Raw genomic sequence first — 16530 nt, forward strand, 5'->3', positions numbered from 1 at the left:
GGATGGAGTCATTAATTCAAAGGACATGAAGAAAATACAGACTAGACAGTACCTTGATCTACTCTAAAATAACCTCAGGGATGCAATTTTACAATACTGTATGAAGGGGCCCACAAATCCAGGAGTATAATCCATGTGAAATTGTCACTGACTGGAAGCAGATGTTAGTATTGGATGAATGACCTCCTAAAAAGCCCATCTATTCAGCTCATGCCAATGTCGCTATTTGTGCTGAGAGGAAGGGCATTTCTGCTTCTCCTGCCGCAAAAGCTGTATTTCTTTCAATATTAAGGTTAATGAGGGCTGGGGCCCTGTAATCTACATGAGTAGGTTAATTCTCATGTGTCCTAGATAGTGAGAGAGAAAGAGATTTAGAACTTGGGCTGAAGGATGCACACACTGCCAAAGCGGAAATGAATGCACGCAAAGGAAGCAGGGAAAAGCAGCCGTAGAAGCGTCTCTGTACCTCAGCTCCTGCATCTATAAGGAAGAGATGCTGAACACGACCCCTTCCTCTCCTGTGCGTGGATGAGAAAGGCCAGTTTACAGGTATGTGATTTGAAGTTTGATTACATTATAGTGAGAGAAATAGCTTGTCAAAAATTAACAGAGCTGCTATGATATTGTTGGTAGAACACAAGTCTCGGGTATTTTTCAGAAGTAGAGATATGGTTTGAGTTGATCTCATATCTTGTTATCAAGGGCATAGATTTGCAAGATACCCTTAAAAATGTCTTCATCAAGGAAGCCGAAAGCTCAAAGTTGAAAGCCACAAAACAAAAGAATGAGACTCTTCCTACCTGTTCATTCAAAATGGTAACACATTTTGCCCAAAGGCAAAGGAACGTGACTCCTAACACAGCTTTCTCTCCCATTCGAGGCTACCTTTGACATTGTTGTGATGAAAAAGGTGGGGCAGGGAAGGCAAGAAAGCAAAAAAGATGAATAAAAGACTCTTCTTGTTTGTTAACCCTCGTAATAAAATCCTCACTCTTACAATCAAATATTTAGATGCTTCAATTTTTTAAGTTAAAGCTGATAAATAGAATGATTTGGGATTTATCCCTTCTGACACTGGCCCGGTGCTAGAAAATCAAGGTTAAAAAAAAAAAAGGTCTGGTAGAAACAGAGAAGAAAGAGATAAGCGAACAATTTAACTTATGATTATTATAAAATTTGAGGATAGAGAAAATTAATCCATAATGACAAAAAGTGTTGCCTGGAGTTGAGGTGGAGAGGGTTAAATCTGGAGAAGCAGGAGGGAATTTGGAGGGTGATGGTGGAATGTGCTATATTTTGATTGGGGTGGTGGTTACTGGGTATATGCATTTGTCAAAACTCATTGAACTTCATGCTTAAAATGGGCACATTTTATTGTATTTAAATTACACATCAATCAAGTTAAGTTGAAACAAAAGGTAATATAATACAGGATATGAAAGAAACAAACCAAGAGTGGAAGTGAGGTGGGAGTCCAACTGAGGTGAGTATCTCAAGAAGTCTTCTAAGGTTCTTAGCCGCGACGAGGAAAGAGGCTGGTGCAGAAGGAATCACACGAGCAAAGGCCCTGATTGTTCTCTTTATGTTTCTTGCAATAGAGGACTTTATTAAGACAAAAAATCCCAATTTTACTCCTCTCTGGAGAGATAGTATATGCAGCCAGATCATCCCACCAACTCCTTCCATGGGGGCGGGGGGGGGGGGGAACAAAGGAGTAAGAGCTAAAGGGTCTGAGGCTTTTTCTTTTCTTTCCCTTTTCTTTTCTTTTTTAGGACTGAGGCTTCTTTTTAAAGTGATGAAAATGTTCTAAAATTGACTGTGTGATGGTGGCACTTATCTATGAATCTACTAAAAAAACATTTGAATTGTATTCTCTAAATGAGTGAATTGTATATGTGAATTATATCTTGAAGCTTTAAAAAGCTAGGTAATATAATTCCATGATGAGGCCAGTTCAGGTGCAAACTTTAAACCTAGACTAAAACAAAGTAAGCTGGATGAAACCCTTCATTTTTACTTTCTTAGCATCCTACTCACATGTTGAACCAACAAGATGTATCTAGAGTAACTTCAGATAGATTTTCTATTTCATTCACATGCCAAAGAAAAACAAAATTCCATGCCCTCCCCTCCAAAAATGGAATAAAATTACCCAATACTAAACTTCCATTTCTGACAGGGTGGCATTTTGAACACCCTGAACAAACGTCCCTACTGAAATAACAGAAGTCCTGGCTTACATTTATTATTTGAAATGTATTATTCAGCTGGCATGAAATCAACTCAGAGCCCCAGTGCAAAGTGAAATCCTGGGGAGGTGAGTGAAAAGCTGGTGATAGCAGTCAGAACAGGCTAAGTTATGCAGTTGTACCAAACACAATCTCAGTGGTTTACTTTAACAGTTTATTTCTCACTCATGCTTTCTGTCTGCAGGGGGCGCTGCTCATTCTAATCCTGTGGGGGCCTAGGCTGATGGAGGCTTCAATTCAACATATGAACATTGTAGTAGGTTTTTTTTTTTTTAAATGTTTCTTTCTTGGGCTTCCCTGGTGGCGCAGTGGTTGAGAGTCTGCCTGCCAATGCAGGGACACGGGTTCGAGCCCTGGTCTGGGAAGATCCCACATGCCGCGGAGCAACTAAGCCCGTGAGCCACAACTACTGAGCATGCGCGTCTGGAGCTTGTGCTCCGCAACCGGAGAGGCCGCGACAGTGAGAGGCCCACGCACCGCGATGAAGAGAGGCCCCCGCTCGCCGCAACTGGAGAAAGCCCTCGCACAGAAACGAAGACCCAACACGCCAAAAATACATAAATAAATAAATTTAAAAAAAAAAAAACATCTATTAAAAAAAAAATATATATATATATATATAAAATGTTTCTTTCTTTCTTTCTTTCTTTGGCTGTGTCGGGGCTAAGTTGCGGCCCTCGGGGATGTTCATTGCAGCATGCAAGATCTTTCCTTGCGGTGTACGGACACTTCGTTGCAGCATGCAGGCTTCTCTCTAGTTGTGGCGCATGGGCTCTAGAGCTCACAGGCTCAGTAGTTGCGGTGTGCAGGCTTAGTTGCCCCGCGGCATGTGGGACCTTAGTTCCCTTACCAGGGATCAAATCTGCGTCGAATCCTGCATTGGAAGGTGGATTGTTAACCACTGGACCATCAGGGAAGTCCCTGTAGTAGATTTTTGATTTCTTGTATCATACTTCATTCTCTTAGAGTTTGAATACGTATTTTATATTTTATATCCTCCCAATTAGGATTTATATTTGGAGTAAACACTCATCAAATTCTTCCTGCTGAATCCCTTATCCCTACCAACCTACAGTTTTCTTTTTAACAACTGGAATCCTCATACCATATTTCAGTGATGGAGCTTCCTCTTATGTATTAAAATCAAACCAGTTATTATAACACAATGGAATTGACGCTCCAGGGTAGTGGGTATAAAAGAGAACACGGCCACCCTTTTCTGTAGGATTTAAACAGTTTTAAAATAAATTCCTTCAACTCGAGAGGAGGCTCAAAGTGGTATAAAAAGTGCTTCCCACCCTGAGAATTCAGGAAGCCAATTTAGATTTTCTTAACAGTCCATGTAATGTGAGGCCATGGTGATTATTAGTCAAACTCTTTAAACCCTATATCATGAAGCCATACTTTTCCTGACTTCTTGAAGCTGTTTAGGTCAGTAACTCCTTCGACACATGACGGAGAATGTAGCTCCACGGTCTCAGCCTTTGGAGTATGTGCTCCCTGCATTCTCTACTTGCTCTTGGACTACTGGGTCGTTCAGTAAGGATCTCTGCTCGCTAAACCATTCTGGACCCAGATGCCAGAATTCACCTTCTTTAAATATCATTGAATGAACCGCTTCTCAGGAAATGTCATCACAAAAAACGCATACCCTTTCATATCATCCGAATTCCTACATTCGTCTTTCGATCCTTCCACAATATACACACACACACGTGTGTTTAATGTATAATATAAATGATATATGCTATATATAAATATATGTACGTATAATATTAATAACAATAAGTACAACATTAATAACAATGATTATTGAGCATTAATTAATGTTCCACTGTGTGTCAAGGCCTGAGCCTAGTATCAACTTTATCCCATTTAATCCTCACAGCAACTTCAAAGGGCAGTTCTATCATCATTTGTGTTTTATAGGCAAGAACACAGCCCACCTGTGTCTCCTAAACCCATGCTCTGGCCCTCACCCTACAGGGTCCCAATCCTCCTGACTGCTGTATCCCAACACACACTCCCTGCTCTGGTCAGCTCTGCCCACCGCCTCCCTGTCCCCCAAAACCACTTCTGCTCATTCAGTCTCCCTCCCTTTCTCTCAGAAAACACTTTCCAAGACCCAGAGCAAACCCCGTTTTTGAGGTTTGAGAGAGCAAAACCTTCCTCTCCAATGTTGGACTGAAGATGCATTTGGATTACCTTGAAATTTTCATTTCCTTGAAAACACATGGTCCACTCAAGCCGGCAGCCTGGGCAGCCTCTGTGGTCCTGCCCTCTTCTTGCCTGGCCCTCTGCAGACCACCAGCACACCCTGTCTTTGCTGCTTATGAGACCCATCTGGACCATGTCCACACTGCACTCCATCTTCACGGCTTCCCCCGGGTCCGAGCCCCAGGGTCTCCCACCTACATCAGTGGAAGAGCCTCCCGGTGGTTTACTTGCCTCCACTCTTGCTTCTCCAATCCAGTTTCCACATGGTACCTAGAATGAGTTTTTTAAATATATGTTTTATATTTCCATGCTTTAAACCCTTTAGCATCACTCTATTATACTTAGAATCTAAACTTTCATCACTGTCTAAAGGCCCTGTATAATGGCTGTTCTGACCCCCCTCCAGAATCACGTACTCTACTTCCCCCCCCCAGGCCCCCATCACTGTTCATCCACTTGGGTCCTCTCACGTCTTTGAACATGACAGACTCTCCTACATCCGGGTCTTTGCAGGTGCTATTTTCGCTGCCTGCTTTTTTCATTCGTCAGGTCTCAGATTTAATGTTACCTTTTCAAAGAGGTTTATTCCTGACAGGCTTATCTAAGCAGAATTCTCCTCTCCACCAGAATCTCCTTTCACTGCACTCTTTTATTCCTTCCTATGTGGGGTGTTATTCCACCCAAACTCCACCGCAATAAAGAAACTGCCTTATGGATACACACCTCCCTACCCACAATCCCTAAACACAAGAGGTGTGTTTAAGCAGTCGTGTTTGCTCCCTGAGCTGCAACAGCCCCGTTTTCTCACTCCTCTCTGCAGGTTTTAGTTTTCTCAACCCGTCTTGGCCACCACCTGCTCTGTGTCAGTTCCGAAAACCACAAACAACTAACAGCCCTGTCTGTGCCTCTTCAAACTAGAGAGGGGAAAAAATGTCTGATTGGTTGCTGGCCCTTAGATGTCCAAGTCCTCATGTCAGATCTATCCTCCTCATCCCATTAGTCTTGAGGGTCATGCATGAAACACACCTGTCTGTTGAGGGTCATTCCTTTGGGAGGAGTTGTGTGAAACATAGGTCAGGTTCATGGAGAAAGGCCACTGAAGGGATAGAGAATGCCCTCAGCTCCTGATGACTTTCTAGTTCTAAGTTCCCATTCCCTATGATGTCCTGCCCTATTTTATGTCCTCAGGTTCTAGGAGCTCCTCTATAGATTTTTAATAAACTCCCTTCCTAACCTGAGCTGGTTTAAGGGAGGTTCTGTTCCTTGAGGTTAGAAGGGCACTGACCAGAAGCTGGGACCAAAGAACATAGAACCCAAGGCCCTAAAGAAGACAAGAGGAACTTGGTGAGGCTGCAACAAGGCGCGGAGCCAGGAAGCTGAGTGGGGGTGGGATGGGGACAAAGTTTCTCCCTAAGTGCTCACTCCTGCATGGGTTTAGCTGGCAGAAAAGGAGTTACCTGGAAGACGGGGCTTGTGGGACCAAATTCTCTCATGTCAACTTTTCGTGAAACAGTTGTGCATCTGTTTGTCCATCTGTGCTGATTCGATAGATGCAAAGTAAAGAGTGGAAAACCAGGCTCTTGAACGGGGATGAGAAGAAGGGGTGAGGAGGGCGGTGGGAGTTGAACAGCACAGAAGAACAGAAAGGAAATCCTCTTCACACAGCCAACAGCCTGGCTCTCTGTTGATTGCTTTCACCTGTGTTCTGTGTGGATCTCTCACACACACCTGCACGTATACACACACACACACACACACACACAGACACACACACAGAGCCTCTGCTCCTCCTGCCCACGCCACATCTCTCTTTAATTTGTCTTCCAAGTCTCCAGGGAAGAGACTTGGTTTCCTCTTTGCCTTCCTTCATTTCCTTATACGAATCTGCTTTAACTGTTTTCTCTCTTCTGTGCTTTCTAGTCCTTCATTTTTCCTATTCTGATTCTTTGGCTCAAGAAAAACTCAGGATCTATAGAAACACCACTGCATTGTGAAGAGATATTTACAGCTCACCTCCCCCTCTACCCACCCAACCCAGCCTCCAAAGTCCATGCTAGAAAGGAAGAAAGGGGGAGGGAAGGACAGTAAACTTTCTTGTTGTTTATCTGGAGCACGAATGCCCTTGTGCTGTGCCCTGTGCTTAGTGTCTTAAATGCATGATATCATCACATTCTCACAACTCTCGGACCACAATTTTAGTTAACCCCTCTGTTCTGAGGTTCAGAGAGGCTAAGTAATTAATTTACTTAAAGTCCACTCGGCAGAGTTAGGATTTGCACTCTAGGATCTTTTTGACTGAAAGCCCATGCAACATCAGTCCTTTAGGTTAGTATAAAAAACTATACATATACAGGAAAATGATTGTTAAATTATGAGTATGTTCTCTAGTGGGAAAATAAGTTCTAACTTTTCCCCAGGAACATAGATTAGGTAACTAATATCTTAATTAGCATAGTCTGCTCTTGAGGAATGCACGTAAAGGACAGGCAAGTAAAAAAAAAAAAAAAAAAAAAAAAAAAGATATGAGGAGTAGGAAGACTGTCGCGGGTAGCCACCATTGGGTGGAAGGCACTGGAAAAGAAGTCCAAAGGGTAGATCGTAGAGTTAAAGATGCCTTGGGAAAATTTCAATATTTGGCCTAAGGCAGGTTTGCTTTTAAATTTCCCACATGTGGCCTGCTCCATCATATCCTACCCTATAAGATGTCACCATCCAGTAGTATTTCCAGAGTTCTTCAAATCATCTTTCTGTGTTCAACACTAAACCTGTTGACTGAATTTCTTGTTACCCTTGACTCCAGAGTCCACTTCTCATCCACTGTTAATGCCACATTTTAGTTCAGCTTTACTGCAATCTTCCCTTGGGTCTGGTTTCTCTCTGCCTCCCCTCCCCAACCCTGATGCCCATGGAAGCTGCAGTAAAACAATGCAGAACAATCAGCAAAGCTGCTGAGGGACATGCAGACCACCCCTGCTTACATCTCACCTGACTCGGCTGGCTTTCCCAGGCAGGAGAGAGGGCCCAGAATCACGAGGACTCAGCTACGCTTACATGGAAGTTCTTTATCCTCCCAGTCAGTCTTGCTTGCATCTATTGCATGCAGAGCTGATGAGGGAACTGCAAGGAACATCTTCTAGCATCAGACTCACCAGTAACCAGAGGTATACTTTTGCATTCTCCCCAAGAGCTTTTCCCCCTATCTTCCTAGTGTGAGCTTGGTTGCCATAGCAACAGCCAAGTTCTGCCTGAAGGAGAGACTCCTTTTATTATGAGCCTGGAAGACCTCAAGTTGAATATAGACTTTTGCTATAACTTTTGCTATTTTAGGCCTAAAAGACTCGAAATTTCTTCACTACCTATTAGTTCCTAGGAAATATTTATAGTATTTAGTTTATCATTTAGTTAATAAAATGAATCTGACTTCTTATTTCAACACCTGGCTAATCTGGTCATATAGAGATTGTTGGGTTTCTGGATCCCCGGGCCACAGTGGAGTCTGGAGAGTGTCTGATCAGTCACATATATCACCATCCAAAGCTTCTTAGTCTTGCCCCTAGTTTTGTTTGGGTGAAGTCATTGCTCTTTTCAAGTCTTTCTCAAGGCCTGTTAAATCAAATAAAACTCCTGAACTGGAAGTTGGAGCTCTCCAACAATCAGTCCCTCCCCTACAAACTGCTGTGATTTTTCTCCTGCTTTAGATCATTGGGAATAGAGTTTATGCTGTTTTGTTCCCTTCCTTTGGAGAATTACCCCTCCCCCAGTCAATAATATTGATCGGTTTCTATGGTGGGAATGGTATGGTGGGAATGGTATGACTCAGTCCTCAAGCCTGGCCAGACTGAGGCTCCCTGGAATTTTTGTCAGAACTATATGGAAAGATACACTTTTGTTCCAGAGGCTGAGAAATTCAGACCATGAAGCTTGGGCCATCATATCCAATACATGGAAAAATCTTGTATTAGTCTGCTTGGGCTGCCATAACTTAATAGCACAGACTGGGTGGCTTAAACAATAGAAATGTGTTTCCTCACTGTTTTGGAGGCTAGAAATTCAAGATCAAGGTGCTAGCAGGATTGGTTCTGGTGAGGCCTCTCTACCTGGCTTGCAGACAGTCACCTTCTTGCTGTGTCCTCACCTGCCTCACCTGCCTCACCTGTCCTTTCCTCTGTATGGACACAGTCCAGGTATCTCTTCTTCTTATAAGAACACCAGTCCTGTTGGATTAGGGCCCCACCTTTATGACCTCATTTAACCTTAATGACTCCTTAAAGGCCCTATCTCCAAATACAGTCACATTAGGGGGTTAGGGTTTCAACTTACGAATTTGGGGAGGACCTAATTCAGTCCATAACAGATTTTGTAGAAGAAGTGGAGAGAAAGCCCAGTGACATTGTTTTAGGCCCTGGGTATAGTAAACCAATCCTACCCCTCTAAATAGTACATTTTCTTCAGTTATTTTCCTTTTCTCTCTAACTCTACTCTCTTAATTATTTAAACACATCTACATAATAACCATTGCTAAGAAGTGAGCACTGTTAAGGAAGATAAAGAAATAGTGTTTGGGGGTGTGAGAAATTAATACAAGTACTCTTTTCATTATAAATTGAGAAAAATATCATGATCTATATAGGTTCGTTACATTGCATCTTAACTAAAGATCTATTCACTGGAGACATCTCAATTACTTTATACAATGTGAAGGTGGCCTTAAGAAAACCCTATTGCCTTAATACCTTTCTTAAGCACAATTATTACAAGAGTCAGTTGTTCTAATATCTTACACCCTTGTCATCAAGCAGAGATGAGAAAACCTCAGAATTCAGCGAGAACCTGTGTGCTTACCACTTCTGATACAGATATCAGAAGCTGATTCCGAAAGCCTCTCCTTTTAAGTAGAGACAGCAATACCCATTCCATTCACATTGACACATAGAAAGAACCACAGGTGATACCCCAGCCAGCTGTCTAAACCTCTAGTATTAATAATGTATTTAGAGGATAAAATTCATAATACTTAACATACTCAATTTGAGAAGTGAGGAAAAAAGAGACACAGACACTGGCTAAATCATATCTCCCCGTATATGCTCCAAATCTGTCTCTGGCTGATACTTAGATTTTTAAAATTATTCTTATTATTTTTTTAATTAATTAATTAATATATATATATTTTTTGGCTGCGTTGGGTCTTCGTTAGTGCACGCGGGCTTCCTCTAGTTGCAGTGAGCTGGGGCTACTCTTCGTTGTGGTGCGTGGGCTTCTCATTGCGGTGGCTTCTCTTGTTGTGGAGTGTGGGCTTTAGGCACGCAGGCTTCAGTAGTTGTGGCACGTGGGCTCAGTAGTTGTGGCTCATGGGCTGTAGAGTGCTGGCTCAGTAGTTGTGGTGCACGGGCTTAGTTGCTCCGCATCATGTGGGATCTTCCCGGACCAGGTCTCGAACCCGTGTCCCCTGCATTGGCAGGGGGATTCTTAACCACTGCACCACCAGGGAAGTCCTGATACCTAGCTTTTAAATCAATCTATCTGTGCTACAAGAAATAGTTGCACGAAAAAATGAAAATCTCCAATAAAGTTTATCGTAGCTAACATAAATGTCACTAAATTAATTTATTCTTTATCCCTTAATGAAGAGAAGGCTCCCACCAGCCTGCCCTGTGCTTTGTATGATGGCTTCTGCCCCGTTGCCTTCTGCTGAAATTTCCTCCCTGCTCTTCTTACCTCTCCAATTCTTAAGCATTCTTCAAGACCCAGTCTCACATGTCCATCTCCTTGAAGCCTCCCAGACCACACACACTGGGGGTTTATGAGTAGTGTGTATGTGAACCCCTCAAGGACAGAGCACAATAGATTCTTTCAGATGCAGCACTATACCCAGCATACTTTGCAAAGAGCCCAGCACGGAGTAAAGGGAATATTATGGCTTTTGCTCCCCTTAACTCCTCAGGATTTTATAGCCTTCACTCCATTCGACCCAAGATCCCAGGATTTCAAAGAACTGAAGAGACTGAAGACGTCTGTCCCAGAAGCTAGTCACTGATTAGGCAAAGGTATCTGGTGCCTGTTTCCTCACATTTGTTTTGAACATGCCCAGTGGTCTTGATTTATTTAGGGAATATTTGGAATGGGACATGGCTGGGCTTATCTGTCAGCTGGCCTCCGTGTTTCACCGTTAACATGCATGGCCCTCAAGAAGATAACTGAAGAGACCGAGAATTGAGAATTTAAACTAATCTGTTTAAAATAATCTTTGACTTTCTCATTACCAATATCTATGTGGTTTCTGCAAAGTCACAAAAACAACTGGAACATGTGCTAAAACAACAATTTTCAGTGTCATCATAGAAACTAATCTTGGAGAATTGTGTTCTCCAATTCTGTTTCTCGCTTATGTGGAGCTAAACCTAATCTGCTTTTCAGATACAAAATATCTTCATGCTTCTGTCCCAAAGGGTAAAATCAAAATTTAATATTGTACCTCCCAGCTAAAAGTCACACTAATTCATCTGATGAACTTTGTGGTGCTGTGATATTACAATGCTCCTGGTGTCAAGGCCGCCAATATACGAGCCCACAGACTGAGTACACAAACATTGGCCCCATCCTGCTCCTACCCCGAACCCCAAACCCCAAAAAGAAATAAGAGAGGTTTGCTTTTGTAGGTTGCAAGTCCTGGTCTGGTTTATTTATAAAGCAATAAATATTAGAAGCACAAATAAATTGCACGTGTGTAAACAAACTGTACAATGATTGATGAGAGATGAGGGAGGGTGGTTCAGAAGACTCCAAGAAGCATCATACTGTCATCCTGAACATAAGGTAGACTAAGAGAGAAGGCACCTTAGAAGCATTTGCGGTGGACAATGGATGGTCCTGCCTCATCATACTCTTGCTTGCTAATCCACATCTGCTGGAAAGTGGATAGGGAGGCCAGGATGGAGCCCCCAATCCAGACAGAGTACTTACGCTCAGGGGGAGCAATAATCTGCAGAATGAAAACAAAAACCACCAGTGAACTCTGAAGTTCCAAGCAACAGAGCACATGTTGAGGAGATTCACAGAAAATATATTGCTGATCAATTCACTGTAATGTGATACTTCATTCCCACAAATGAATATGGCTGAGTCAAGTTTAATGCATTTCCTCTATTTCATCATTTCCATTATTAAAGTCGCTATAAAATAGAACTTCCCCACTTCTCTGAAACAGAATATAATGTGGCAATAAGCTACATGCATGGTGGAGGCTAGCCCGAAAGCTGGGGTCTTTTAAAATGTGTTCAAAGATTTAGGTATTTTTTTTTCCTTCAAAGATTTATTTTTATCCACTGCTTGAAAGTGTTTTCAAGTCTCCTATCTTGGGAAAAGTGCTAGAAAAATCAGAAAAAGTGTTAGAAAAGCTAAAAGTTTATGGGAAATGGGAAGCTAAGCAGTGAGGGGAAAGGAGTTAGGAATTCTGCTTGGAACACGGAGACCTGCCTTGCTTCCCCCACTCACAGAGGTTCTTTACCTTGATCTTCATGGTGCTGGGAGCCAGGGCAGTGATTTCCTTTTGCATGCGATCAGCAATACCAGGGTACATGGTGGTACCTCCAGATAAGACATTGTTGGCATACAGGTCCTTGCGAATATCAATATCACATTTCATGATGCTGTTGTAAGTTGTTTCATGGATGCCAGCAGATTCCATACCTAGGCACAAGTGTGAAAAAGAAAAATCACAGTGCACTCAGGCCAGGGGGCCAGGGTAGAGGGGAGAGAATAGTACTCCTCTACGTTGGTAAACTGTCACCATTTGTCTCTGAAACATATGTTCCGCTATAAGATACATTGCAGGGTTTTGTGGAACAGGTGTCTTAAAAGTGCAGACAGTAAATCCACAACAGACTGCCAAGAAACAAACAACTGTGTTTAGCACCTGTTTGGAGGGAACACCTGCTGTACCCATCAGAGGATGGAGATGTATTAGAAAAGGATGAGACACACATTTATGGTAAATTAATGCAATTCTTATTTATGGACTAAAATAAGATCCTGACAAGCTTCCGTCCTACCAAGATGTTTGGTGACATACAAAAGTCCAGTTATTACTATGAGTTGGAATGTTGTTACGCTTAATAATGAGTGATGAAAGTAACGTCTAGCTCCTTGGTGATGGAACCTATCAGAATAAGTCAGCACTCTTGAGTCATCTTCTCTTCCTTGCAGATATGGATTATTCAGTTACTACTCTTGTCTCATTGCTTATTTTGAGATGAAGCCAGTGTGTCATCCTTTATCATGTCATTGCTACAGAGCAGTGATGGCCATCGCTGTAAGAAGCCATCGGGACCTGAGGCTGAACTGTGTGGGACTCCAAGCTATGACTTCTTTTAACACAAGGGCCCCTTAATCGTTGTTGATTATAATAGCTTTTACCCTGGGAGCCACCAAGCGGTGTTTCTGCACCAGACCCTACAACTCACCAATGAAGGAGGGCTGGAAGAGCGTCTCAGGGCAGCGGAAGCGTTCATTGCCAATAGTGATGACTTGGCCGTCAGGCAGTTCATAGCTCTTCTCCAGGGAGGAGGAAGAAGCAGCCGTAGCCATCTCATTCTCAAAATCCAGAGCGACGTAGCACAGCTTCTCTTTAATATCGCGAACAATTTCACGTTCAGCTGCAGAAATAAAGGGTGTCACAGTTAAGCTCTGAAAGATGAAGTCAACCTTGAGGAGGTAGGTGGGTTCGCTGGGGGAGGGAAAAAAACCAGACACATACTGTGGCAGATGAGATACACACACACTCACCGGTGGTGACAAAGGAGTAGCCGCGCTCAGTGAGGATCTTCATGAGGTAGTCAGTGAGATCCCGACCGGCTAGATCCAGACGCATGATGGCATGGGGCAAAGCATAGCCCTCATAGATGGGGACGTTGTGGGTTACGCCATCCCCAGAGTCCAGAACAATGCCTGTCAGAGGAAATAGACAAGAACAAGGTAAATCCCTGAGGACACCACTGCTTTAGCCATGTCAAAGCCTACTTCCAATCTTGGCTAAGAGATACCAGTGCTGGGCAAGGATCCAGATAAGATTAGATCCCTTACACATGAAGAATAAAAATGAGCATAATGGATGCCAAATCTGAAACCAGCGACAGTTCATCCTTTTAAATATTGTAGTAGAAAAATCTTCCCAGGACACTTTCAAATGACCATCCCTCTTACCAGCTATTAGCACCTTATGCAAGCAACCAGGCGTGTTTTTCTTTCCTCTCATCTAACTTACACATGTTCCTCTCTTTTTTGACTCAGACCCTGTAGGGATGTTTGCCCAGGGGCTGTGATGGTGTGAACACACACCAATGACTGCTGCATTCCAGGTTGATAGTTTGTGCAAAGCCTCAATATGTGACATCACATACTTTAGGCAATGGGTGGGTCTAACTCCGTATTCTTTCAGTTCTTAGAAATAAGTGTGCTCTGAAACCAACCTCAGGGTATTATTGTTACCCCTCTCCCTTAGCAGAGACACCTTCCCAGGGAGCGTGAGGAAAGGGATCATTCCTTTCTCACTGGGGAAACTGATTCCCAGCAAGGTCCAAGACTTGGGAATGTAATTAATCAGGGACTATCTCACCATCCCAACACACCTGTGGTACGGCCAGAAGCGTACAGGGACAGCACCGCCTGGATGGCCACATACATGGCGGGGACATTGAAGGTCTCAAACATGATCTGGGTCATCTTCTCACGGTTGGCCTTGGGGTTCAGTGGGGCCTCAGTGAGCAGAGTGGGGTGTTCCTCAGGGGCCACCCGGAGCTCATTGTAGAAGGTGTGGTGCCAGATCTTCTCCATGTCATCCCAGTTGGTGATGATGCCGTGCTCAATGGGGTACTTGAGAGTCAGGATGCCTCGCTTGCTCTGGGCCTCATCACCTACGTAGGAGTCCTTCTGACCCATACCCACCATGACTCCCTACAAGAAGAAAGTAATGAGAAAACCAAGCTTCCACCGTGTCAGGAATATAATCAATGCCTTATTAATTTCCATCTAACTGCCCAAGCCAAGTGACATCTTATGAATACGAGAAATAATAAACAATAGGAATTTATCCCAATTCGGAAATATCACTTAAAGTTAACCTTGTACCTTCTCCCCACCCCACCCCCAAGAGGTATAATTCTATTGTTTAGAATATAACTAGGGATGGGGAGAAATGGAGCTATTTCACCGAAGGAGCAGAGCCTCACCTCATTTTGAAAATACCATAATGCCTTCATTAAATTATTAAGCTCATCACCTATGTCAACTGGAATATAAATGACTACATTGTGGAATGACTGAATTCATGACACATTGTATTTCTCCCAAGAGAAGATTTTGACATTCATCAAGTAAACATAAAAAGATGGATTGATATGCTATTAACTTCCTGTCCGGGAAATCCAGCCTTCCTAGAGCTCTCGTGGAGTACCAATGGTCCACCAACACTGAGGAATGCCACTCTCCTCCCTGGCAGCCTGTCTGGGCAGGCACTGTGGCAAAGCCAGAGAGCGTGGCATTTCTTTTAATAAACAAGGTGGTATGTCACTATCACCATGGCACTTTACTGCCTCTGTCATGCTTGGCTTCTAAAAATGCAACAGCCAGGAAACAGATGGATTACATTTTGGGAGCCCTATAAACTGGCTGTGAACAAGAGGGAGCAATGTGGCTTGGCTCCTGGCTGATTGGGATATGTTATATTATTATGAGTTTTGAACAGGACTGAAAAGGGAGGCCAAGGAGTAAAGTGAAGTGTATAAGAGCTAAAGATACTGAGGACTAAAAATGCAGGTCAGGAGTGGAGGAGAGAAGCCGCTGCCTCTTCACAGGAGGAAGTTGGACCCCTGGCAGAGCTGTGTCCCTGAAGTGGACCGGGGTGGGGGGGGGGGGGGGGGCGGGGGGCTGCACGTTTCCTGGTATGCTGGAGGGTGTGAGTATTGCTTGTCTGGGCTCAGATTGGAAGCTAATCCAGCGTTTCCTATTTGACCTACTGAGTTCATGGAACAGGAGGGGCAGGTGAGACATTTCCTCGATTGCTGAGCTGAAGAGGTGGCAGGAAGGGGTGTGGAGTGGGGCTGGGGACTGCTCCAGGTGAGGGCAGGCTGTGCGGGGCGGGAAGTTTACCTGGTGGCGCGGGCGGCCCACGATGGAAGGGAAGACCGCGCGGGGCGCATCGTCGCCCGCGAAGCCGGCCTTCACCAGCCCGGAGCCGTTGTCGCACACCAGGGCGGTGGTCTCCTCCTCGTCGCACATCTTGGCGCAGCTTCAGTGGGGTCTACGGATGGAGGAGAGCAAGGCGGCCTAAGTTCAGTGCCTGCGGAGCTGGCCTCGTCTGCGTCCCCGGAGGAAGGGACAGGGCAGAAAAAGGAGGGCGGGAAGAACCTGCCGAGCCGGGGAGAGGAACCACCCAGGCTCCCAGGCCAGGACGCTCCTCCCCTGCCCCAGTGCAAGAGGGACGGTCACCCCTTAGCAGGTCCTCCCCGGCCCTTTACATTTTCGCCTTCTCACGAACCGGGAAGCCACTTCGGCCCCATCCACAGCCCGATCCATGCTCGAGCCCCAGCTGGAGGGAAAAGCACACGGCAGCGGGGACCCCAAAAGCCCCACTGGGGCCCAAGGCTACCCCTCCACGCGCCCGTCTCCAGTGAAGACCGAGACCCAGGACAAAAGAAGTTAGAACCAAATGAAAAGTTTGGTCTTAAGGGGAAAAAAAGTGATGGAGCGGCGGGAGCGCGGGGCACCGGCTCCAGGCGCGGGGCGGGAGGATGGGCGCGGGGCGGGCGGCGCTGACTCACCGTCCGCGGGGCGGGCTCGGCTCGGCTGCTCGGGCGGTGGCAGGCGCTGGTGCCCCGCGCGGGGCGCGCGGCTTTATAGCGCGCTGATGGACGGGGTCAGTTGGAGCTGCCGGGGGCAGGGGTTGGGGGCCCGGTCGGCCACCTTGCCTTATTTGGTCGCCTTTGCACCACTGAGGAGCGCCGAGGCCATTCATGGAGCCAAGGGCAGGGGAGAGGATCAGCCAGGGGGCCCCCCAGACCATGTAAGG

The 16530-nt window shown here is 44.8% G+C and overlaps 1 protein-coding gene across 1 annotated transcript; it reads right to left on the minus strand.

Moving 5' to 3' along the window:
- Positions 1-11132: 11132 nt before the first annotated feature.
- On the minus strand, positions 11133-16313 carry ACTC1 (actin alpha cardiac muscle 1). The gene is made up of 7 exons (XM_068535286.1): positions 16283-16313; positions 15612-15762; positions 14093-14417; positions 13251-13412; positions 12929-13120; positions 11974-12155; positions 11133-11448 (listed from the first exon to the last, which is right to left on the minus strand). Exons 2-7 carry the CDS (start codon positions 15738-15740, stop codon positions 11305-11307), a joined length of 1134 nt encoding a protein of 377 aa, XP_068391387.1. The 5' UTR covers positions 15741-15762; positions 16283-16313; the 3' UTR covers positions 11133-11304.
- Positions 16314-16530: the final 217 nt, after the last annotated feature.

This window comes from Eschrichtius robustus, chromosome 1 (assembly GCF_028021215.1).
Source record: "Eschrichtius robustus isolate mEscRob2 chromosome 1, mEscRob2.pri, whole genome shotgun sequence".
Taxonomy (NCBI): domain Eukaryota; kingdom Metazoa; phylum Chordata; class Mammalia; order Artiodactyla; family Eschrichtiidae; genus Eschrichtius; species Eschrichtius robustus.